The following is a 24,475-nucleotide window of genomic DNA, read 5'->3' as shown; positions in this document are numbered from 1 at the left end:
TGAAATAATTGGATATAATCAATGGTTTCTTTTTTTGAGCAAAGAAATATATTGTTATTATTCATATATTTTTCTCCAAATAAAATAGTACTCAAAATTCCAAAATTAAAACTATAGGTAGATAAATAATTGTGTAGATAGGTAAGATGTGAACAGGTTTGGCTGAAGGAGTTTGGGCAGCCTGAGTCCAGCTGCCCCGCCCCCTTGGTAGCTCTGAGACAAGCTCCAAAATACAGCTTGAAAATATTGCTGGTCCCCCTGCCATCAAATATAGGCTCTGATTCTACGTCACTTGTCTTAGAGAGAAAACCAAGTGTTTGCCACAAAATGACTTTGGCTCCACCTGTGAGAGGAACAGTAATAAAGAATATGGGCCACAGTTCTGTCTCCATGTGTCCTTTTCTTCTGCCTTTATGCCAGTGAAATGATGGAGGTTTTTCATTCTTCTTTTTCTATTTTTTTAATGTCTATTAAGTAGGTTGTGTGTGTGAGGATTTATGATTCCATGAATATTGTCTTGGGAGCTAAAAGTTCTGATATTGAGCAAATCATGTAAACTATACATGAATTACTTTCACCATATGAAAAACTTTCTCCTGGGAAATATTAGTATGCTGCTCTGAATTCCTTGGATGAACTGTTTGCAGTTATATTTTATCTTATTATTACTACCTTTTTTCTTGCAATCAGTCTTGATTATCTGATCTTATTATGAAAAAAATTGTCTGCTGAATTTACTAATGCTTTGAATTGCCTAGTGATCTCCTTTTAGAATTGTTTTCTGTGCTAATTCTATGTTTTGCTTTTTAATTTTCGTTGTCATAGTTATCTAAGGGTTAGGAAAGGAGGTCTTTTGATTTAATTAAGTCAAATTTTATTTTGAAGTCCAATTCTTTGCTGTTGTTGATTTTCAGGGGAATTTTTGTGGGGTTTTATTGGTTTTTTTTTTTAACTTAGAATTCACACTTTCAAAATCTATAACTGTATGATACCAACTAAACTAAATTTAATGAGATTTTTGTTTGTGTTTGTTTTCTTACTTTCAACTTATTATGTTGACATCACTCAGGCAAAGTTGGATCCAACCTTCCTACTTTGGCTCTCTATGTTCAGAAAAGGCCTTTCCCTTATAAAGCACACACTTTACTTTGAAGCACACGAACATAGAGCTTCATCCAGCTGTTCTTCACTGGGAGGAGGTTGAGTCCCTTGGTGCAGGGAATTGACACCTATTTATTTTTCTTGCAGTATAATGAATCTAAACAGTCCTTCATCAAGTGATTCTCCTTGGCTTTCAGTCACTGAAATGTACTCATATAAAAGATATTAAAAGTATGTGTATTCTAAGTTCTCAAGAAGTTACTGCCACTATATTTGTTTACCTAATGTTTCCTCTGTGCCTTTTGCGGAAGAGAAGGGTAGAGTTCTGATCGCATTAGCAAATGAGAAACAAATTAAGTGAAACACAGTTGATAACACCTTTCCTATTGGATGTTTTTATATCTTTCACAGAATTCCCAACTTGTGAGCCACTAACTCAATTTGCATGCAAAAGTGGAAGATGCATCAGCAGCAAATGGCACTGCGACTCTGGCAAGTACCAAATGTTCACTAGACTCTGCACTGATTTGATTGGGGGCCTTGCTGGCTGTGCAGCTTCGCCTCTTTCCGAGGTAGTTTGTGAGAGGAGGTTGCAGAGTTGAGCAAAATGGCCAAGACAGGTGGTGAGAGGGCAGCTGGCACGTCAATGGGGATTAGCATTAAGGAAAATGGAGCTCAATATCCGTCCCTTGGGGCTGTGATGGAGATTTGTTTTCAGATGTTATGCTGGACATAGTCTAAGTCTACAAACATGAAGTGAAAGCAACAACTGAGGAAATGACCTGGACAATTCAGGTTCCCCAAAGCATTTATGTAAAATGCTCTGTAACCTCAGGATGGAGTAGTTTATAAATTATATTGGAATTATCCATGGTCTCAACTTTGTCACCTTGTTGGTTTTTTTTTTTGGTACAAATGGTATTTTTTCTTCACTCAATTGTATCATTATGTTAAATTATGCCAAATACAGGTAAATGAATTATACATAAATCGATACATTCTCAGCCATTGATTTCAATTTAATCTGTTTTCACTTCACATTCCTCTCGCCTCCCTCCTGCAACAGTTGTTAATAAAGAGTATAAGTCATTGCTAATGATAGTGTACCATAATTTCCTGATATAAATACACACTTAAGAGCCAGTGGGGGAAGGGTACACAGTGAACCCTCATGTGGGAGAATGGAGAAAAAGGATCTGAATTAAAGATACAGTTATAAACTCTGGGGCACAAAGGTTCTAGGTCTAAATAGTAATTTTCCAGCAATAATTATATCACAAGCTGTATCATTTCATAAAATTCCTACAGTCACCATTGTCTTCCCACTTCATACTTATTTCATGCTGCATAGATTTATTTAGTCAGTGGTTAGTCATTTCTGAGTGAAATAGAAATTAAGCTTCAAAATCCAAAGTCAAGGATTTTTTCCCCCTTAGTTTAGTAGTTGGTATTCAATCAGAAATAAACAATATAAAAATGAAAATAATTCTCCCACTGCTCATGGGAAATGTTGATCATTGATTTATCATTCCTTTTTTTAATAACAAAAGAAAGCTCTCTATACCAAAAAGAAATGTTAAGTATTTCATAAGGAAAATTTCTCCATGGACCAGTTTTCACCACCTGGCTGTTGATGCTTCTTTCCAGATGATGACTGTGGGGACGGGAGTGATGAGGTTGGCTGTGTCCAATCCTGCTTTGATAATCAGTTCAGATGTTCCAGTGGCAGATGTATCCCAGGCCATTGGGCCTGTGATGGTGACAATGACTGTGGAGACTTCAGTGATGAAATCAATTGTACCAGAGAAGGTTAGTAATTTTGTGAATCTGCAGAATCCCATTTTAAAGTGATATATAATATTTGGAGTATTTGAGAGTGAATATCATAGAAAAATAAATTGTTCATCAGATAAAAAAAATGTATGTGGAGCTATATAAAATAATTTGCTGATCTCTTTACTTTTTCTTTTCTCTGGTTTCTCAACCTTAATTCCTCCTTATAGTTTGATACCTTCTTCTTTGGTCTTCACTTCCTATTTCATTAGATGCTTTACTTTCATTTGATCCTTTACTTACTACTCTTTTAATCGCCTACAACTTCTAAATTTCCAAACCCCCAGACCCATCCCCAAAGGAAAAAAAAAAAGAATAAGAAAGGCATAATTTTCTTTTTATTTTTACACCATATTTGTTTCCTGAAGGCTGGAAATCATCCCCTATTAAACGGTGATGTATTCCAACTGATTGACCTTCTGGAATGCAAGCTAAAAGAGGAAGGAGATCATGACCATGGTTCCCAGCATATCCGTTGGCAGCCTGACCCTGTTGTTTGCATGGGTAACTGCAAAATTTGATCAGCCACAGGACGTGTTAATAAATTAGAAATCATGTTGGAAATATCACAGAAAAAGCATTAGCCTGTCAAAAATTCATAACAACAATAACATTAACTAGAACTTTCTTTCTGCCTAAGAAATTGAAACAATTTATTATCCATTCTTTCATTTATTCCAAAAATACTTACTGAGAACTTTTCATGTGCCAGGCACTGTGCTTGGACCAAAGGATAGATCAAAGACTGAAAAAACATAGTCCCTGTTTAGTTTTAAAAATCTAGCATGCAAACAGACAAACAACAAAGTGAATTCTTTAATGTGGTGATGGGACAGGGCGTACCACATACTATGTGATCAAAAGAAAGAAATCATTTTCCAAGTGTTTTCCAAGGAGATATATTTGTCTTCTGCAAATATTTGACAACCTATAAAACAGAATATTTCTAAAGTATTTTCTCTGACATGAATTCCTTTTGTCTTTCTTTTGTTTCTCTTTCTTTCTTCATTTCTCTCTCTCTCTCTCTCTGTCTTCATTTCTCTTCATTTCTCTCAATTGTAAATACTGGAAACAGTGGCAATTACAGAGATTATCTACATAATACTAGGTTCTTAAAGGAATAAATCTAGCTTTTTGGTGAACTCCCTAAGTGATTTATTAAAAGAGATATTGTCTGATTTTGATTTTACCTATGTGACCTGGGTTATAAGAGTTGAGGCATGATCCAAATATAGCTAAACAGTCACCTATGAGCCATGAAGTGATAAAACACATGGTCCTCAAGGTGGTCATGGCATGAGTCATGTCTTTCCTGACAGTGGGCATAACAGAAGCTATAATAAAAACAGAAAATGACTAAGAAAATTTTTGGAACAGTATCTTATAAAATTCAACATGAACATATTTTAATTTAATTTTGCTTCAAAATCAAGAGAGGAATGATAAATCTCTCTCTCTCTCTTTCTCTCTCTCTTTCTCTCTCTCTTTCCCCCTGTCCCTTTATCTCTATCTCATTTTTGTGTCCTTTTCTCTCTCAATTTAGTTGGTCCACTAGTATATATGAACTAGAACTTTTTGCCTATCACTAATCTGGAGTGGAAAAAGGAAAGGTATATAAAAAGATATTTTTCCTCTTTTTCTTTGTGTATTTGAAACATTCATTTGGGGTGTGGTTGACGTTTCATTACTAAATAAGACTGAATATATACTATTGGTACATTTTCCCCCATCTCACAGATGTCTTTTTAGACTCCTCATGAGGTGTACATCTGTGGCCTGCTGACACTGACCCATAATATGCTGTGAAAGATAAATTGCCCCAGTGTTAATTTGCTTTCATCTCAGAAGTGAGATCCCATCCCTCTGTTCTATGTGCATGTATCTCTAAGTTAAACTGATCATCGCACATCAAGAAGTTTTGGAGAGACTGCTTTACCCTTATGAGTATCCAAAGTGAGTGGCCCATCCCCTTAGAGACTCTCTAGAGAGTTATTTGGGTTTGGATTATAGAATCAGTGGCTAAGGTTAATGACCTTTATCTTGAAGGCATCTCAATTTCACTAATATATTACTGTAAAGGATATACTGTCAGTGTGAATGCCATGCGTTTCTTATATGATTACGGTAATATGCTAAGGAAATGATCCAGGTAACCCACATGATTCTTGGACATGTTTCAAGGAAAGAATGAGAAGAACTTCCTGAACTAATTTATATTTAACTGATTATAAGTTGTACTAGGATTCCCTAATCAAATATTCTACTTGGTGAATACAAAACGCAGGAATCGAGGACAGGTATTATTCTGGGATGATTTCAGTGTGTAAGACAATGCATAGTGTTTCAAAGGGCATTGAAATATTTTTATCCATCATTATTTCATGTATGCTGATATGGAAGTTGTAAAATAACCATGACACATAGAATTGTTAACGCTGATCAGGAAGGCCATTTTGCACTTGTAGGATTTGTGAGGACATTGCCAAGGTAAAGTAGAAATTTGATTCAATTAGTCATATAATGCAGTCCCAGAACCTGCTGCAGAAGAAAGAGCAGGGGATTCTGGCTTGAGTTTCAGGACTGGCTGTCAAAACTGATCAAATCCACCATATAATTGCTCAGCACTTTGCTTTACGCTGCCTGGGTAAGCAGAGCATATGGTGTAGTTTCTCTCAACTCAAATTGTTTTCAAAAGGGCAGAAAATGCTCTTGAATTGACTTTTAATAGTAAAGGAGAAGGAGATACCAAGAGTAACATTCCATATATAATCTCTATTTCAGAAAATTCCTGAGCTTAAGTTCAATTCATATTCTTTCTGATACCACTTTCAAGAAAAGAATTTCTATGGTGACCATTTTTTCATCAGCAGTATGATTAATGTATGGGAAAAGTGTTAATGACTAGTCCCCTCCTAGATTAATGTACACTCATCTCTTTCTTCCTTCATATTGTGCTTCTCTTTCTCTCACTTCCAAACTCCTTTACTAGGCAAAGAAGCTACAATATCTTTACAAGTTACTGTGCAAGTGTGCACATGCGCGTGCGTGTGTGCGCACACACACAGAGTCTATGAGCTGAAGTGGAATAGAAAGACCATTCATGGCACATGATTCCTTCCTTTGTTTCAATGCCTGTTTTTCATTAATTTAGCGCTTTTTGGTTCTGAATCCTTTGGTTGGTACATATATTTATAGTTACCCTTTTGTACCTACTGGGTGAATAGTTTTTCCAAGTGGAAAAACAGTGAGGCTGGACCGTCAAAGAATTTGGTATGAGGGAACTTCCTCTAGAGCCTCAGTCCTGGCCATTTATTAAATATTGAAAGGTTTTGTAAAAAGATGGTTTTACCTGTAAGAACATCAAGAATCAAGTTAAAATGAGACTTCAGTCTTTTCTTACAAGTCTTTACCTCCCTGGCTGTAATATTTTTAAAAAGAGAGCATGAGAGAGAGATGCTGGACATATGTCACATCTGTAAAACACCAAATATATAGAATTAATCTTATCCCATCGTTGATAGTTTAATTCATTTGAGTTATGTAAACTTTCATTCTTATACTCTTTTTGGGAATTGTCTCAAGCATATTTCACACAAGGAATAAGGCATTTCTGTAATAAACATACGAAAATTGTGCAGTATCTTTAGACAGCTATTCTTCCAGGTCAATTTCCACTTAGAAATTGTTGTAAAAATTTATAACAAATAATTTCAACGTGGACTTGATGGAGAAGGGAACAGGTTTTCTCTAGAATAGATTTTGCCTAAATTTTATAATTTCTTCTAAATGCAACCTAAATATCCCTCAAATATTTGGATTTTTCTTTGAGAAAGCCCCTGACACTGTTTTATGATTACTGTTCTCTAATGTCTTCTGTTTGGCTAAAAAGGGAGTATTTACTACCTGCTGCATTAAGTGAATGAGCTCGGTGATGCTGGAATGTGTGATCTCTTATTTACATCACAAATACAAATTAAATGCAGATTTGAGATTTAGTATGTATTGACCTTCAATTTTGATTTATTATAAATAATCTTTAACAAGTTCCCAAATCCATTAGGCAGTCAAATGTATACCATTATTAATGTATGTGCTCACACATGCTTATGTTCTGTTGCTTTAACTGTTTTTGTTTCTGCTTTGGAAACTTCCATTTCTTTTGGGCTTCATCTGCATTCATTCATGCATGCATTTATTCATTTGCCTCTCTACATCCTTGTTCCCAGTTTAAGTAGGGAACTAGAATAATTTTATTTTATCTTTGTAGTTTCATAGTCAAGTACAATATTTGATATATAATGAGTATTCAGTAAATAATTATTGAATCTATTTCTTGACCACAAAAGTTGTTTATATTTCAGAATCAACACTTATTTGTTTTGTCTTATACATCTAGTAACTTCTGTTTCCTCATCCTGTAGTTTACTTCCATGATGACATACAAGGCTAGGTGTATGGATCTAATCATTTACATTTCCTCATTACAGCATAGCCACTCTCATTTATCCAATAATATTGGCAATTTCAGCCTAGGATTCAATAAAATACAATAGACAGGAAATCTTCTTTATCTTTTATTATTGTTTACTTCTTTTTTTATGTCCTCTGTCCAATAGATAGTAAGTTTCAGAAAGATAAGAAAAGTTTACATCTTTTTTGTATCTATAGAACAGTAAGTACAAGAGAGGAGATTCCATTCAAGATACTATAGGGGGGGAAAGGAGTTAACCTGTGTTGGCATCCCACAAATTGCCAGGAACTTTACATTTGTTATTCCATTTAACGCTCAGAATAAGGATTACTCAGAGAGGTTAAGGTACTTGCCTAGGATTACACAGCTGGCATTTCAGAGGTTGTCTGCTCTTTATTCCTATGTCCAGCTGTCTGCTTCTGCAGCTATCGAGTATAATCTCTTTTATTTTTTTCTGTCTCTATGAATTAACGTTTGTATGATCCCCAAATAATTACTATATTGTTCTCAATTGAATACTCATTTTCTCTTTAAAATGAAAGAGAAAGACCTTTCTACTTATTATGGGTCATTGTAATGAAATTTGCCAAAGGGCACTAGAAGGGACCCAGGCCATTACATTAAATCATCACAAGAAGTCCATCTGTCTCTTTTTTTGTTTTTATTCTCCTCCCCCCACCCCAGCCCCACACACAATTCTCCTTGATAAAGTAGATTCTGGAACTTTGTCATTGGAATAGCTGTGGACATTCCCACACAATTTCTCCATTCACCCAAAGAACATGTTTCTCTGCCATTAAAGTTTTACCTCATAGACTCAAAAAATGTAGGAAGCTGGAAAAAAACAGAAAGATCATTTAGTTCAGTCGTTTCATTGTGCAGATGAGGGAAAGGGCTAAGCTAGATAAAATTATCCTTATGTGTATATAACAATCACAAAAACGTGATGCTGCTTCCTGGAAGGAGCTGATAGTGCTCTGTGTTGGAGATGTTGAGACTGGGCCCTTTGATCCATAAAGACATTTTTAGGAGAGATTTTGAATTCAAATGATTATGCCAAGTTCTTAGTGGAAAATCCAAAAAGGTCTGGCAGTTCCGCCAACCAGAAAGCAACAAAATCTTACCTGGGAGATTGAATCCACTCAGGGCACTGCAGGTATCAAACCTGATATTTAGCTGAAGACTTAGGTTACACATTTAAGCATAGAGAGAATGGAAATGGAAACCAATATCTTTTGACTTCCCACCTACGTCATATCCTATCTCAGCTGAACCATCATGTTTTTAGCACCTATGTTTAATCCTAAACATAGGAAATAAGATATCAGTAAATCCTATACACAATCAGACTCAGTCACTTGTCTTGTTTTTCTTTCATGAAAATATTCTGAAGATACTTTCAATTCACTTTTACTAAAACACACAAATTGCTATTATTTCTTAGGCACTGAACTTTATTGAGAATTAAGTACAGGTATTGGCTTTCAATTTGGGGAAATTATCAAATTATGTTATGGACTCAGCAAATTCACGTAATCTTCCATCCTAATGTTTTTAAACTACTCTCTTTTAATGAAAATATGGATTTTTCCTGATAAAATACAATTAAAAGAAAATTTAAATTTCATCCAGTTTTAGAGAGGTATAACATCTCTTTTCAATGAGATACAAATTGTCTGGCTTAACTTTATTCTCTCACAGGTCGATTTAATTTGTTTAGGGACTGTTAACACTGAGATATCAAAACAATGTTAATTATTAATGGATTTTATCCATAGAAAATCTCTTTTTGTTTTCTAGGACAAAATAGCTCTTTAAAGGTCATTTCAACCTTAATACTGCAAACATCTTTTACATCAAGAGCAAAGAAAACTCAAGACTTTTGAATCAATTAATAACAAAGGCTGTTTTGAGAATCTATAATGTTCCTAGCAATGTGATTATCAAGAAAATTAAAAGGAATCAGATAAATATAATTTTTAAATGAAATCTTAGAGAGTGAGTCATAAAAATAGGAAGAAAGAAGTCAATTATCTTCATCTTTACACTTTAGAAAATTAGTAATGGGTCTATACTTATTCCTAGATGAATTTAGCTTTTGTATTAAGACAATAATTATGCACCTAGACACTAAACAAAGTAACATCTCTTGTTTTCTAAAAGATATAATTAGTAAAGTCAATAGGTAACAAAAGACCTAATTTTAATGAAGCATTTCCTACTCTTTTAACAGAATTGAACAATAAGGGCAAGAGTGAACTCATTTCCATAGTCTTTAAATTCTGCTTCCTTGTTCTTAAATTGTGGTTAATGATCAGTGAAATGGTAGAACTTGAGGCATTCAGCTGGAAAAAAAAAACACAAGTAAACAAACAGAAAAGAGACAAAGGGCATGTATAATGTACAAAATAATTAGTTCACCTCTCAATAATTGAGTAGTGCCCATGCATTTGTGAGAGTAAAGAAATAAGCAATAGGATAAACTTTGCTTTTTCCCATAAAAATAGTTGGTAATTAGCTTCTTTCAGAGTCTGTTTGAACTGTCAGCCTTTGTTCCCTTATTTATGTGAAGCATCAATTCGGTTTGCACTTAAGTGTTACATTCCTGCAATGAAATGACCAGATTCATTCACTTTTTGTTAGGGAATTTATTTCAGTCCTGGGTTGGTATTTGCGTACACACAGGATTCCTAAGAAAAATTAGGTGTCATTGTCTGCATCCCGAACTTTTCCACAAATGACTTTGTTATGTAAAATCATCTACTTAAACTACCGTGACCTTCCTGGTATGGAATAGTCACTGGTATCAGGATCTTTCAGCACAGCATGCTGTTATGTTGATATGTATACACTTGATGGGTGTTCTATAAATCGTAAGCAGAATTTAGAACATTTTAGAGCACAGGTCAGCAGATCTTTTCTGTAAATGGTCAGATAGTAAATATTTTAGATATTGCCTGTTTCAACTACCCAACTCCACTGTTTTAGCACCAAAGAAGCCATATACTATATGTCTACAAACGATTATGACTGTCTTCCAATAAAACTTTACTTAAAATTCAGGTAGTGGACCCAAATTGGTCTGCAGGTCATAGCATACTGACTCTTCCTTTAAAATACAAGTAGAGACACATTCTAAAGGAGTTATAATTCTGAATAACCTTTTATGCCCATGTTTCAGGAAATATCAAACTTATCATGAGACAAGGCAAAAACTAATAGGGAGAAGAAAAGGACAAAATAAAGAAGAGATAATAATTTTAAAATGTTACTCTCTGGCTCTGCCTCAAACATATAGCTCATGTGTATGTATGCTTATGCATATTCTTTCTACATAATAATGTTCTATATTATTTTTAAAAATCAAGTTAAATAATGTCACAATTTTTCCAGTAAATATTTAAGGTCTAATGTGAACTAGTCATATTTCTAAGCCAAGAAGTAAATTCCAAATATAAAATATCCACGCTATAATCTGTTTTACTTAATATTTAATATCTAACATGTCTGTTAAGGTGAATGGTTAATTTGAACAGTGAATGGAAAAATAGGTTTCTCAATTACATAACCAATTTAACAGATTAATACACTCTGTTTACTTCTATTTTGATAATGTAGAAGTTCATCATTCCTGTGATATATTAAATTTTAAATAATATATTCATGGTGGAGTTCCAGATACCAAAACTTAAAATTGTAATGAGCTAAAAACAATGCTTTATTTGTTTTATGTAGATTTCACTTTAATACTTGAACATACTAGGGGATACTTAAAACCCTAAATTGTTTCAGTATATTTTTCAATATTTTTATGTCGCTATATGTCTATGTGTTTTTAACACTAGAAACATTTTAGTGTTATAATAATTGAATTTGTGCCTAGATATCCACACATTTTTTTTCTGTCATGAAAATTCAACATTGGCAACAGAATTTTATTTTTTATTTTATTTTAAAAAATTTTTTATACAGCAGTTTCTTATTACTTATCTATTTTATACATATTAGTGTATATATGTCAATCCCAATCTCCCAATTCATCACACCACCACCACCACCACCACCACCACCACCACCACCACCACCACCACCCCACTTTCCCCCCTTGGTGTCCATACGTTTGTTCTCTACATCTGTGTCTCTATTTCTGCCTTGCAAACCGGTTCACCTATAAAAAATCTACCATTTTTCTAGATTCCACATATACTTGTTAATATATGATCTTTGTTTTTTCTTTTTCTGACTTACTTCACTCTGTATGACAGTCTCTAGGTCCATCCACGTCTCTACAGATGACCCAATTTCATTCCTTTCTATGGCTGAGTAATACTCCATTGTATATATGTACCACTTCTTCTTTATCCATTCGTCTGTCAATGGGCATTTAGGTTGCTTCCATGACCTGGCTATTGTAAATAGTGCTGCAGTGAACATTGGCGTGCATGTGTCTTTTTGAATTATGGTTTTCTCTGGGTATATGCCCAGTAGTGGGATTGCTGGGCCACATTGTAATTCTATTTTTAGTTTTTTAAGGACCCTCCATACTGTTCACCATAGTGGCTGTATCAATTTATATTCCCACCAACCATGCAAGAGGGTTCCCTTCTCTCCAACATTTGTTGTTTGTAGATTTTCTGATGATGCCCATTCTAACTGGTGTGAGGTGATACCTCATTGTAGTTTTGATTTGCATTTCTCTAATAATTAGTGATGTTGAGCATCCTTTCATGTGTTGGTTGGCAATCTGTATATCTTCTTTGGAGAAATGTCCACTTAGGTCTTCTGCCCATTTTTGGATTGGGTTGTTTGTTTTTTTGATATTGAGCTGCATGAGCAGCTTGTAAATTTTGGAGATTAATCCTTTGTCAGTTGCTTCGTTGGCAAATATTTTCTCCCATTCTGAGGGTTGTCTTTTCGTCTTGTTTATGGTTTCCTTTGCTGTGCAAAAGCTTTTAAGTTTCATTAGGTCCCATTTGTTTATTTTTGTTTTTATTTCCATTACTCTAGGAGGTGAGGCAAAAAAGGATCTTGCTGTGATTTATGTCAAAGAGTGTTTTTCCTATCTTTTCCTCTAAGAGTTTTATAATGTCCAGTCTTACATTTAGATGGATTTACATTGAATCCATTTTGAGTTTATTTCTGTGTATGGTGTTAAGCAGTGTTCTAATTTCATTCTTTTACATGTAGCTGTCCAGTTTTCCCAGCACCACTTATTGAAGGGACTGTCTTTTCTCCACTGTATATCCTTGCCACCTTTGCCATAGATTAGTTAACCACAGGTGTGTGGGTTTAATCTCTGGGCTTTCTACCCTGTTCCATTGATCTGTATTTCTGTTTTTGTGCCAGTACCATACTGTCTTGATTACTGTAGCTGCGTAGTATAGTCTGAAGTCAGGGAGTCTGATTACTCCAGCTCCCTTTTTTTCCCTCAAGATTGCTTTGGCTATTTGGGGTCTTTTGTGTCTCCATACAAATTTTCAGATTTTTTTGTCCTAGTTCTGTAAAAAATGTCATAGTAATTTAATAGGGATTGCACTGAATCTGTAGATTGCTTTGGGTAGTATAGTCATTTTCACAATATTGGTTCTTCCAATCCAAGAACATGGTATCTCTCTCCATCTGTTAGTGTCATCTCTGATTTCTTTCATCAGTGTCTTATAGTTTTATGAGTATAGGTCTTTTACCTCCTTAGGTAGGTTTATTCCTAGGTATTTTATTCTTTTTGTTGCAATGGTTGATGGGATTGTTTCCTTAATTTCTCTTTCTGATCTTTCATTGTTAGTGTATAGGAATGCAAGAGATTTCTGTGCATTAATTTTGTATCCTGAAACTTTACCAAATTCATTGATTAGCTCTAGTAGTTTTCTGGTGGCATCTTTAGGATTCTCTATGTATAGTATCATGTCATCTGCAAACAGTGACAGTTTTACTTCTTCTTTTCCAATTTGTATTCCTTTTATTTCTTTTTCTTCTCTGATTGCCATGGCTAGGACTTCCAAAACTCTGTTGAATAATAGTGGCAAGAGTGGACATCCTAATCTTGTTCCTGATCTTAGAGGAAATGCTTTCAGTTTTTCACCATTGAGAATGATGTTTGCTGTGGGTTTGTCGTACATAGGCTTTATTATGTTGAGGGTAGGTTCTTTCTATGCCCACTTTCTGGAGAGTTTTTATCATAAATTGGTGTTGAATTTTGTCAAAAAATTTTCTGCATCTATTGAAATGATCATATGGTTTTTGTTCTTCAGTTTGTTAATATGGTGTATCCCATTGGTTGATTTGCATATATTGAAAAATTCTTGCATCCCTGGGATAAATCCCACTTGATCATGGTATATGATTCTTTTAATGTGTTGTTGGTTTCTGTTTGCTAGTATTTTGTTGAGGATTTTTGCATCTATGTTCATCAGTGATATTGGTCTATAATTTTCTTTTTCTGTAGTATCTCTGTCTGGTTTTGGTATCAAGGTGATGGTGGCCTTGTAGAATGAGTTTGGGAGTGTTCCTTCCTCTGAAATTTTTTGGAAGAGTTTGAGGAGGATGTGTTAGCTCTTCTCTAAATGTTTGATAGAATTCACCTGTGAAGCCATCTGGTCCTGGACTTTTGTTTGTTGGAAGATTTTTAATCACAGTTTCAATTTTATTACTTGTGATTGGTCTGTTCATATTTCCTATTTCTTCCTGGTTCAGTCTTAGAAGGATATAACTTTCTAAGAATTTGTCCATCTCTTCCAGGTTGTCCATTTTATTGGTATAGGGTTGCTTGTAGTAGCCTCTTAGGATGCTTTGTATTTCTGCGGTGTCTGTTGTAACTTCTCCTTTTTCATTTCTAATTTTATTGATTTGAGTCCTCTTCCTCTTTTTCTTGTTGAGTCTCACTATAGGCTTATCAATTTTGTTTATCTTAAAGAACCAGCTTTAGTTTTATTGATCTTTGCTATTGTTTTCTTTGTTTCTGTTTCATTTATTTTTACTCTGATATTTATGATTTCTTTCCTTCTACTAACTTTGGGTTTTGTTTGTTCTTCTTTCTCTAGTTCCTTTAGGTGTTAGGTTAGATTGTTTATTTGAAATTTTTCTTGTTTCTTGAGGTAGGATTGCATTGCTATAAACTTCCCTCTTAAAACTGCTTTTGCTGCATCCCATAGGTTTTGGATCATCGTGTTTTCATTGTCATATGTCTCTAGGTATTTTTTCATTTCCTCTGTGATTTCTTCAGTGATCTCTTGGTTATTTAGTAACATATTGTTTATCCTCCTTGTGTTTGTGTTTTTTATGTGTTTTTTTCCCCTGTAATTGATTTCTAATCTCATAGCATTGTGGTTAGAAAAGATACTTGATATGATTTTAATTTTCTTAAATTTACCCAGGCTTGATTTGTGACCCAAGATGTGATCTATCCTGAAGAATGTTCCATGTGCACTTGAGAAGAAAGTGTAATCTGCTGTTTTCAGGTGGAATTTCCTGTAAATATCAATTAAATCTCTCTGGTCTATTGTGGCATTTAAAGCTTGTGTTTCCCTATTAATTTTCTGTCTGGATGATCTGTCCATTGATGTAAGTGAGACGTTAGTGTCCCCCACTATTATTGTGTTACTGTCAATTTCCTCTTTTATAGCTGTTAGCTTTTGCCTTATGTATTGAGGTGCTCCTATGTTGGGTACCTATATATTTATAATTGTTATACCTTCTTGGATTGATCCCTTGATCATTATGTAGTGTCCTTCCTTGTCTTTTGTAACATTCTTGATTTTAAAGTCTATTTTATCTGATACGACTATTGCTACTCCAGCTTTCTTTTGATTTCCATTTGCATGGAATATCTTTTTCCATCCCCTCACTTTCAGTCTGTATGTGTCCCTAGGTCTGAATTGGGTCTCTTGTAGACAGCATATATATAGTCTTGTTTTTGTATCCATTCAGAGAGCCTGTCTTTTGGTTGGAGCATTTAATCCATTCACATTTAAGGTAATTATTGATGTGTATGTTCCTATTACCATTTTCTTAATTATTTTGGGTTTGTTTTTGTAGGTCCTTTTCTTCTCTTGTGTTTCCCATTTAGAGAAGTACCTTTAGCATTTGTTGTAGAGCTGGTTTGGTGGTGCTGAATTCTCTTAGCTTTTGCTTGTCTGTAAAGCTTTTGATTTCTCCATTGATTCTGAATGAGATCCTTGCTGGGTAGAGTAATCTTTGTTGTAGGTTCTTCCCTTTCATTAGTTTAAATATATCATGCCACTCCCTTCTGGCTTCTAGAGTTTCTGCTGAGAAATCAGCTGTTAACCTTATGGGAGTTCCCTTGTATATTATTTGTCATTTTTCCCTTGTTGCTTTCAGTACTTTTTCTTTGTCTGTAATTTTTGCCAATTTGATTACTATGTGTCTCGGCATGTTTCTCCTTGGGTTTATACTGCCTGGGACTCTCTGTGCTTCATGGACTTGGCTGTTTCATTTCCCATGTTAGGGAAGTTTTCGACTGTAATCTCTTCAGATATTTTCTCAGGTCCTTTCTCTCTCTCTTCTCCTTCTGGGACCCCTATAATATGAATATTGTTGTGTTTAATGTTGCCCCAGAGGTCTCTTAGACTGTCTTCATTTCTTTTCATTCTTTTTTCTTTATTCTGTTCCATGGCAGTGAATTCTACCATTCTGTCCTCCAGGTTCTTCTGCCTCAGTTATTCTGCCTCAGTTATTCTGCTATTGATTACTTGTAGTGTATTTTTCATTTCAGTTATTGTATTGTTCATCTCTGTTTGTTTGTTCTTTAATTCTTCCAGGTGATTGTTCTTTAATTCTTCCAGGTCTTTGTTAAACATTTCTTGCATCTTCTGGATCTTTGCCTCCATTCTTTTTCCGAGGTCCTGGATCATCTTCACTATCATTATTCTGAATTCTTCTTCTGGAAGTTTACCTATCTCCACTTCATTTAGTTTTTTTCCTGTGGTTTTATCTTGTTCCTTCATCTGGTACATAGTCCTCTGCCTTTTCATTTTGTCTATCTTTCTGTGAATGTGGTTTTCGTTCCGCAGGCTGCAGATTTGTAGTTCTTATTGCTTCTGCTGTCTGCCCTCTGGTGGATGAGACTATTAAGAGGCTTGTGCAAGCTTCCTGATGGGAGGGACTGGTGCTGGTTAGAACTGGGTGTTGCTCTGGTAGGCAGAGCTCAGTAAAACTGTAATCCACTTGTCTGCTGATGGTGGGGCTGGGTTCCCTCCCTGCTGGTTGTTTGGCCTGAGGCAATGCAGCACTGGAGCCTACAGGGCTCTTTGGTGGGGCTAATGGTGGACTCTGGGAGGGCTCATGACAAGGAGTACTTCCCAGAACTTCTGCTGCCAGTTCCTTGTCCCCGCAGTGAGCCACAGCCACCCCCAGCCTCTACAGGAGACCCTCTAACACTAGCAGATAGGTCTGATTCAGCCTCCCATGGGGTCACCGCTCCCTCCCCTGGATCCTGATGCGCACACTACTTTGTGCGTGCCCTCCGAGAGTGGAGTCTCCTCTTCCCCCAGTCCTGTCGAAATCCCTCAATCAAACCCTGCCAGCCTTCAAAGTCTGATTCTCTAGGAATTCCTCCTCCAGTTGCCAGACCCCCAGGTTGGCAAACCTGACGTGGGGCTCAGAACCTTCACTCCAGTGGGTGGACCTCTGTGATATAAGTGTTCTCCAGTTTGTGAGTCACCCACCCAACAGCCATGGGATTTGATTTTATGGTGATGGCATCCCTCCTACCATCTCATTGTGCTTCTCCCTGTCCTTGGATGTGGGGCATCTTTTTTGGTGAGTTCCAGTGTCCTCCTGTTGATGATTGTTCAGCAGTTAGTTGTGATTCTGGTGCTTTTGCAAGAGGGAGTGCCCACACATTTTTTCCCATTTCCCTCTATTCAACTTTTCTAATTGACCTAGACAGTAAATCTCAGAGATTTGAAATATTGTCTCTTTATTTATTATTAAATTTTTCATTATATCCAAGTATTAATACATGGTTTTGATAGTCCTGTTCAACTTCTTATCAGGATAATCTCCAGTAAGGACTACATATGGGTGTAAAAAGAGTTTGTTGGAATAAAAAGTAAAACACAAAAACCATGCCCTGGCAGTGGGTTGGGATGGGAAGGTGGGAAGGGTGGTGATATTAATAACCATCTGTAAGCTAGATGACATGCAGGCTGTCATCAAGGTCCAGTGGGATGAGGACAAGTTGATTTAAAAGAGAGCCCCCAGGCTTGACTTCATTATTAGTTCACATCAGAGATTGTAGAGCCATCAGGCACACAGTTGCCCTGGGGAATTCATCCCACATTACCTGGAGAAGAGCAGGACAGGTACCCCCCACTAGCCCCAACACTGGTTCTAGCCAGGTAGCTCAAGAGCTGGTAGGTAGGTTTAAACAAGCATCCCTCCTAAGGATTTCTAAAAATCAAGAAAAGCCTAACCACTTTAGGGAGTTGTTAAGGGTTCCCTCAGACAGAAACAGGCCAAGCATATGTCCACACCCTGTTGGTAAATGAAATGAAACGACTGATAGGCTGCCAATCTGATTCTCAGTAGTTTCAGGACAGGTGAAGAATACCTGGGAATCTGCAGCCAACAGGTACAGGAACTGTTAGTACATAGTGAGTCTTTGAAAAGCTAAGAACCAATCAGGAACTGACACATGACAATTATGAGAAATGCAGGAAGCTTTGTGCACATGCAATGCATAGTGATTTTTTACTTTTCAAAGCTTTTTGCAACAAATGACAAGTTAAAGTATAAACTCCATTAAAACAATAAAAAGAAGGTTTTTCCCCCCAAGACTGGTCTCACAATTTAAATAATTCATTAAATTCGCAACACTATTATTAGCTATTTTCTCAGGAATACTTTAACATTTCTTATAAATCTGAATAAGAAAAATATAGTATAAATATAATTTTTGCAATCCTGATTTTTTTTTTCAACTTTAGGAGAAAAAAATTCCTTTCTGTCTCTGTACAGTTACTAGTCTACTAACTGCAAATATTTAGTCAAAGTGAATTCATTTAAATATTGGGATAAATTCCACCATCGGTTGCCACAGTTCCTCCAGGGTTCTGTGTTTATTTATTTATTAGATTCCCCTAAATTGTATGCTTAGTTTAAATAGCTTCAGGGCAAAAATACAATAAAATTGCATTAGTTAAAAATATAACCAGCATCAGCAATGTAAAAACATAACAGTAAAACAGCATGAGCATATACATATACACATAGTCATCATTTTAACACTCCACTGGGAGGAGCCATGTTACAAAGATAGATGGTGTGCCAAGCCCTGAAGCTTAAGCATCTGGGGCTCTGGGGAACCACACACGCCTGAAACTCAGGTTAGAAGGGTCATCACAGGCTCCTTAGAGTGATTCAGCGTTCCATCCAGGGGAAAATCAACAACTATTAACAGAAGCTGATTTCATTTGGCAAGAAGGTTAAGAGAAAATAAAATTCCACCACTTTTTTGTGTTTTCTGGCAGAAGGGAATAGCATTGCTAAACATCAACATATACCCAAAGCTAACAGACATTGAGGAATAGGTTTGGAGTATTTTTAATTTATTGTGAGGAGGTAGGATGAGAAGTGGCAAGGGAAGGAATATGAAAATGTGTGTGTGTGTGGTGTGTGTGTGTGTGTGGTGTGTTTAATAGTCTACTTGACTTCAGTATAAACTTTGGGTGTTCAAGCAAATGAAATAGATACATATATATAACCCCTTGTAAATCTGTGGAATCTGAGAGATTTTTCTCTTTCTACATATTGTCTAAATGCTCCCTAAGAGATAGATACAAACTACATATCTGAGCATAACCGAATCTAGCAGCAGGTCTTTCTGTGACTCCCAATTGCCTGTAGGGTGAAATCCAAACCATTTAGCATAGTATACAAGGCCATTCAAGCTCTAGGCTTTGCTCTCCTCTCTAGTTTTCTCTTTTCCCACTCCTTCCATCACACACAACACAGAATTTTACGAATGCTGCTGACTTTGTTTGGAATATCTTTCGTCCCATTCTACCTTCCCCTCTGCTTGACTTTTAGTCATGGCTTGGAACTCTCTTCTTATCCTTTGTCATGAGAATTTCTCCTCTGAAATCCCCAAGTCCAGGTTAGATTTCCCCTCTGCATGTTCTCACCCTGTTCATTCCTACCAAAACACTAAGGATATTGCTTTGTAACTGCATACATCGCCTAGTTCCCTATGTGCAGACTATTTTATGATCTTTTCAAAGGCAGAAACTACCTTTCATTTTTCACCTAGACACCAGCAAAAGCCATTTATTTGGTCTCCCTATTTCCACTTTTTTTATACAACAGCCAGTGAGAATTTTAATAATGTAGATTAAATTATATCATCATCACTCCTTTGTTTCAAAATCTCTAACAGAAAGATACTTGTTGAACTTATCTTACCATAGATGTTGATAAAGCCCACAAGATCCAGCCCCTGCCTACCTCTCAGATCTCATTTCTAACCCACCCCCATTCACTTTGTTCTCTGTCTATAAAAACAAAGTCTGTTTCCTGCTTTAGAATCCTTGCATTTGTTATTCCCTTTGCCTACTATGCTCCTAACCTGCTTGGCTGGCTCTTTCCCTTCATTTTGATCTCATCTCAAATATCACCTTCTCAGAGAGGCATCTCTGACCACACTGTCAAGATGTTCTCTATACCCAACTCACTCCTTATGGTAGTCATCAAAGATGTTCACAGTATATTTCTATTTTTTCCTTTTTCTGGGCACATGATAAGATGGTACTTCCTGGAAACTTTGTGGTTGGGTGCAACCAACATGATGGGGCCCCACCCCATGCGACTAGCATTGGCCAATGAATTGTGAATCAGAAGTAATGTATGTTTTTTTCCTATATAACACTACTCTGACCCATTTTCTTCATTGCATTTACTGCTTTCTGGATGAATCTAGTTTATGTTCTTATATAATTATTTATTAATGGGAGAGTGGTAAAGAAAGCAGGCTCTAAAATTTAATTGTGTGGGCTCAAATATCATCCCTGCTCTTATCATATGTATAACCACAGACAAAGTTTCTATTTCTGTGAAGTGGGATGCTCTCAATAAGCAGTTCTATTTATTTACATTTAATTAAAATCAAAAGGAGCAGATAGGTGATCCTTCTTTTCACTGGGTTTTAATCAAATCTTAGATAATTTGAAGTATAAGCAAAATTGAATACCATATAAACTACCATTTACATGCAAGGTATATGGAATGCGTGATAAAGAAGGGGAAGTGTGAAACTGGTCTCCACGTTCCTCTTAGAGTCTGCTGTAGGAGTCAAGGAAAGCTCAGAATCCCTTCCACAGGGGAAAAAAAGGCATGTCAGCACGAAGCACTATGTATAGTTTCTGAGATTTTATGAATTCCTAAGGCTTACCCATGAATCTCTTGAATCTACAAACACCAGAATAAGAAACCCAATCCTAGATAAATATATAAATATTTTTTTTAAGTAAAATGAGTCAAAGAAAATTACGGACATTAACAGATGAAATGTACACAAGAAGGCAATCTAGAGGAGAATTGTTTCACCATTTAGATTTGAATATTTATGATGATATATTGTATTTCCTTCTCCAGACTATATCCTCATTTTAAAGTTGCTGTAATCTGGTTGTTTATAGTACCGCTTAATAGATAGTCCACAAAGGTTTGGACATGGGTAGTTTAAGGAAAAAAAAAAAAAGAAGGAAAGAAAAGCCTCAGGGAAATACCACATTTGTATTTAAATTTATAAGATAAATGTTTATTTAGAATAAGAAAACAAATGAGTGTATTCACTTATGAAGCACAAATAGATAAACAAAACAATACCAAGCAAAACGAAGAAAATGCAAATAGAATTTTAAAAATCTCAAACAGTAGCAGCATACTCTCTGCCTTCATAGATTCTGCTTTGATCTGTGTGACCACAACTTATTTTCTTCTGTAAATAATATTGAGCTAAAAGACTACAAGTCTATATGTAAAGTTGCCATATTGCTGGATCAGGAGAAGCATTCCCTTCTCCCAAAGCAACAGTTTATATTTTGCAAGTCTCTTTTTGAATCAGGTTTTTTTTTCCAGATTTCTAAGTTTACATAATCTTCTTGAGAATTTCCCATTAAATCACTGAGTTAATTGTTGAGGAACATAACTCAAAAGAACTAGATCTTTGAAACCAAGTCCAAAATATGTTTAGAAGAGGCAAAGCATTGCACTCACAATAATTAGTGAAACATGGAATTCCTCCCATTACTACTGACATTTTTGAGGCAACATTGTCCTTGGAGAAATAAAAGATGAGGAGAGGAATGAATGTATGAAATAGAATTTGGCATATACTGTTTAATTTTATTTAGGCTAATAAAATGTTTCCAAATTAGGTCATTTTAAATGTAAAATGTGTTACTTCTTCTCAAGTTTTCCTTGCATATTACTGTTTTGTTTAGTTATTTACTTAGCCCTCTGATCATTTCCAGAAGTAATCTAAGTTAATAACCTGGAAAGATTAAAGCTTATAAAGAGGAAGGACCCAAACAAAGGCAAAGTAAGGATGAGTAATGTAAATAAATCTGAGGGTGAGATTGGTATAAACAAGTTCATATCATGAAAAATGATCCATACATTTGGCTCTAAATTCTTAAAAGCTATTGCAAAGAGAGAAACATGATGAGTTTCAGGATTATTCACAAATACCCATTAAAATAACTCATAAAGATGAAAAACTAATTTGTAAAGACAGTGAAGTTAGTATTAATATTAAAGCAAGAGTGAAATAAAAATTTTCCTACAGTTTCTCAGAAGTAGATCAAAAGCAAAAGAAAAGGGAGTTAACAGTTGGCCCACTGCCCACCTCCACCAAGGAAAAAAATCTGTTAGGGAAAAAATAAAATATAAAGGAATATCTCTGTCTCTCTGTTATAACAGGGAGTCATTAATAAAATCCAGTCCAGCTCCATACAAAGCAGGCAGTAGTTGTTACCTTATGAGGATGCTAACCCAAGAATCTTACTTTTCAAGGAACTGGAAAAGTGAGCTTTTTATAGGAAAGCTTTAGGTTTTTAAAAGGTCAATAGTATGTTTACTAAATTAAACATACTGAGGGACAGATTCAATATGGGAGCTGCCAACCTTCAACTCTTATTTTAAAGAATGTAGAAAAAATCAATAGACTATACCTTCTATTCTTTATTAAGTATTTGGAATCACTGGGTGAGAATAGCCTGAAATACAACTTTTGTATGTTATTGGTTGAGCTCATACAACAGGTTATAAAATTCAACTGAGCCAAAGTTTGTTTAGTTTTCTTTTCATGGAAAGTTAAGTACTAGGAAAAAGAACCAAAGGCCATTCACTGTTGTATGGAAGTTGCTTTCTTCATCATAGAATTACTTAGAGAACTGAAAAAGCCTTGGAACTCCATTTGATTTGGCTTCTTTTTTCTTCTTGAATACTGAAATCACATAGGATTTTCAGGTTACCTTTAAAAAGATCCCAAGTTTAAAGACTTCACAGTATATTGTTTATGAAACCAGTCTTAACATTCTTTACCACTGTAGTAGTTAAGTTATACTGCTAAATAGGGCAGTCTGCATATACTCAATTAAATATGGTAGGAAGTGGCTATATCACATTTCATATATATCATCCAAATGTGCAGACATTCTACCATCTTTATTGATTGTGTCTATGTACCCAAGTATTTTGTTAAATCATGAAGACTCTATATATCCAAAGTCAGAATGATTTGGATGATTAGGAAAGTAGAAAAAGAAAGTCTCTGTTTTTGGAAGGGACTTCAATGCCAGCCTAAACTCGGCCCCTTCTCTTTAAATTGGGTGTAATTACTATGTGTTCTTAGGAGTAGCTACTTTTGGAAATTAGGTTTTCAGTGAATTGGAACTCCTATTTTCTACCAACAGAACTTTTTTACTCTTACTTCAGTGGGGATCCTTTTTATCCTTTTTTTTAGTTAGGTGTTATTTCAGCATTACTACTTTAAGAATACTTGGGAAGTAGAAGCAAGTCTATTCTGTGCATCTTTAAAGTATTGTATCAACTGACATATTAATAGTTGTTGAAAGTCTTTAAATAAATAAACAAATCAGGAAATGAACTATTTATATCATAGAACATAACAACAAAAAATGTTAGTGAAAATAGTCATTTGCACATATCCAATTTATTCCTCCCAACGACCCTGCAGGCTCTCTACTTTCCATGTGAACAAACAGAGGTCTCAAAAGATTAAGTAGCTGCCTTGGTGATAGAAGTGTTATTATTAGCTTTGACCTTAATTTAGTCTAATCTTAACTCATAACCACATGATTCTGTTGACCTGAAGCAAACTGACTGACAGATATTTCTCCAGTGAAGATGAAGTTATTCAGGATCAGCAGAAAATCTGTTTAGGGTCTGAAACACTGGTGAGCCATGTGCAAGTTCCCACATGGGAAGGGAAGGAGAACACTTTTATAGAAAGGAAAAGAAATTTGGGTGGGCTGTAGTAAACAAAGAGTCCAAGGAGTTTCACTGACAGAGTCCTTTCCTGGAAAGAAGAAGTGTCATTATTCTCCTGCTGGGCTTTGCTGTCATTGCAGGATATGAGAACTTTCCCTTCTGGTCTCTCACCTCTATTTAATTGAGGATTCTTTTTATTAATTTTTTTTACATTTTTATCTTTTGATTAAGATCTTTTGCCGAAAGCATCACTGATCAAGAGTCAGATTTTCTAGTTTCAGTGGCTTTTTGTCCCTCAGTGTCAGGAAAGACCATTTCCAGTAGTGTCTCAGACTGGAAACCTAGTAAGGTCACATTTAAGTAACAAGGAGGGGCAGGAGGGGGAACTCTCAGGCACTTTTTATTTAAAGTCCATACGTTATCAAGATCATAGACCCTGGAGGTCATCTGAATCTTTATGTCAACATTGAAGGTTGGTGACAAACTTCCAACAGGCCTGGTACAGATAACTTGGGAAAGCTGTGTCTTCAGATGTCGACTGCCTCAATTTCCAAGAAGTATTTCCTTTCAGGTCACTGGATGATGTGCAGGTCCAGTCAGGGT

General features: G+C 35.6%; 1 protein-coding gene across 1 annotated transcript in view; it reads left to right on the top strand.

The window, feature by feature from the left end:
- The window catches only part of LRP1B (LDL receptor related protein 1B), a 1,885,740-nt gene that overhangs the window by 1,153,750 nt on the left and 707,515 nt on the right, over nt 1-24,475 (top strand). The window contains exons 20-21 of the mRNA XM_082465229.1: nt 1,513-1,593; nt 2,749-2,910. Of these exons, the coding sequence (XP_082321355.1) occupies nt 1,513-1,593; nt 2,749-2,910 (243 nt within the window). The remainder of the gene's footprint in view (nt 1-1,512; nt 1,594-2,748; nt 2,911-24,475) is intronic.

This window comes from Balaenoptera physalus (genome assembly GCF_965194825.1).
Source record: "Balaenoptera physalus genome assembly, chromosome: 6".
Taxonomy (NCBI): domain Eukaryota; kingdom Metazoa; phylum Chordata; class Mammalia; order Artiodactyla; family Balaenopteridae; genus Balaenoptera; species Balaenoptera physalus.
Note: the sequence above shows the minus strand (reverse complement) of the source record. Positions and strands in the feature narration are given on the sequence as shown.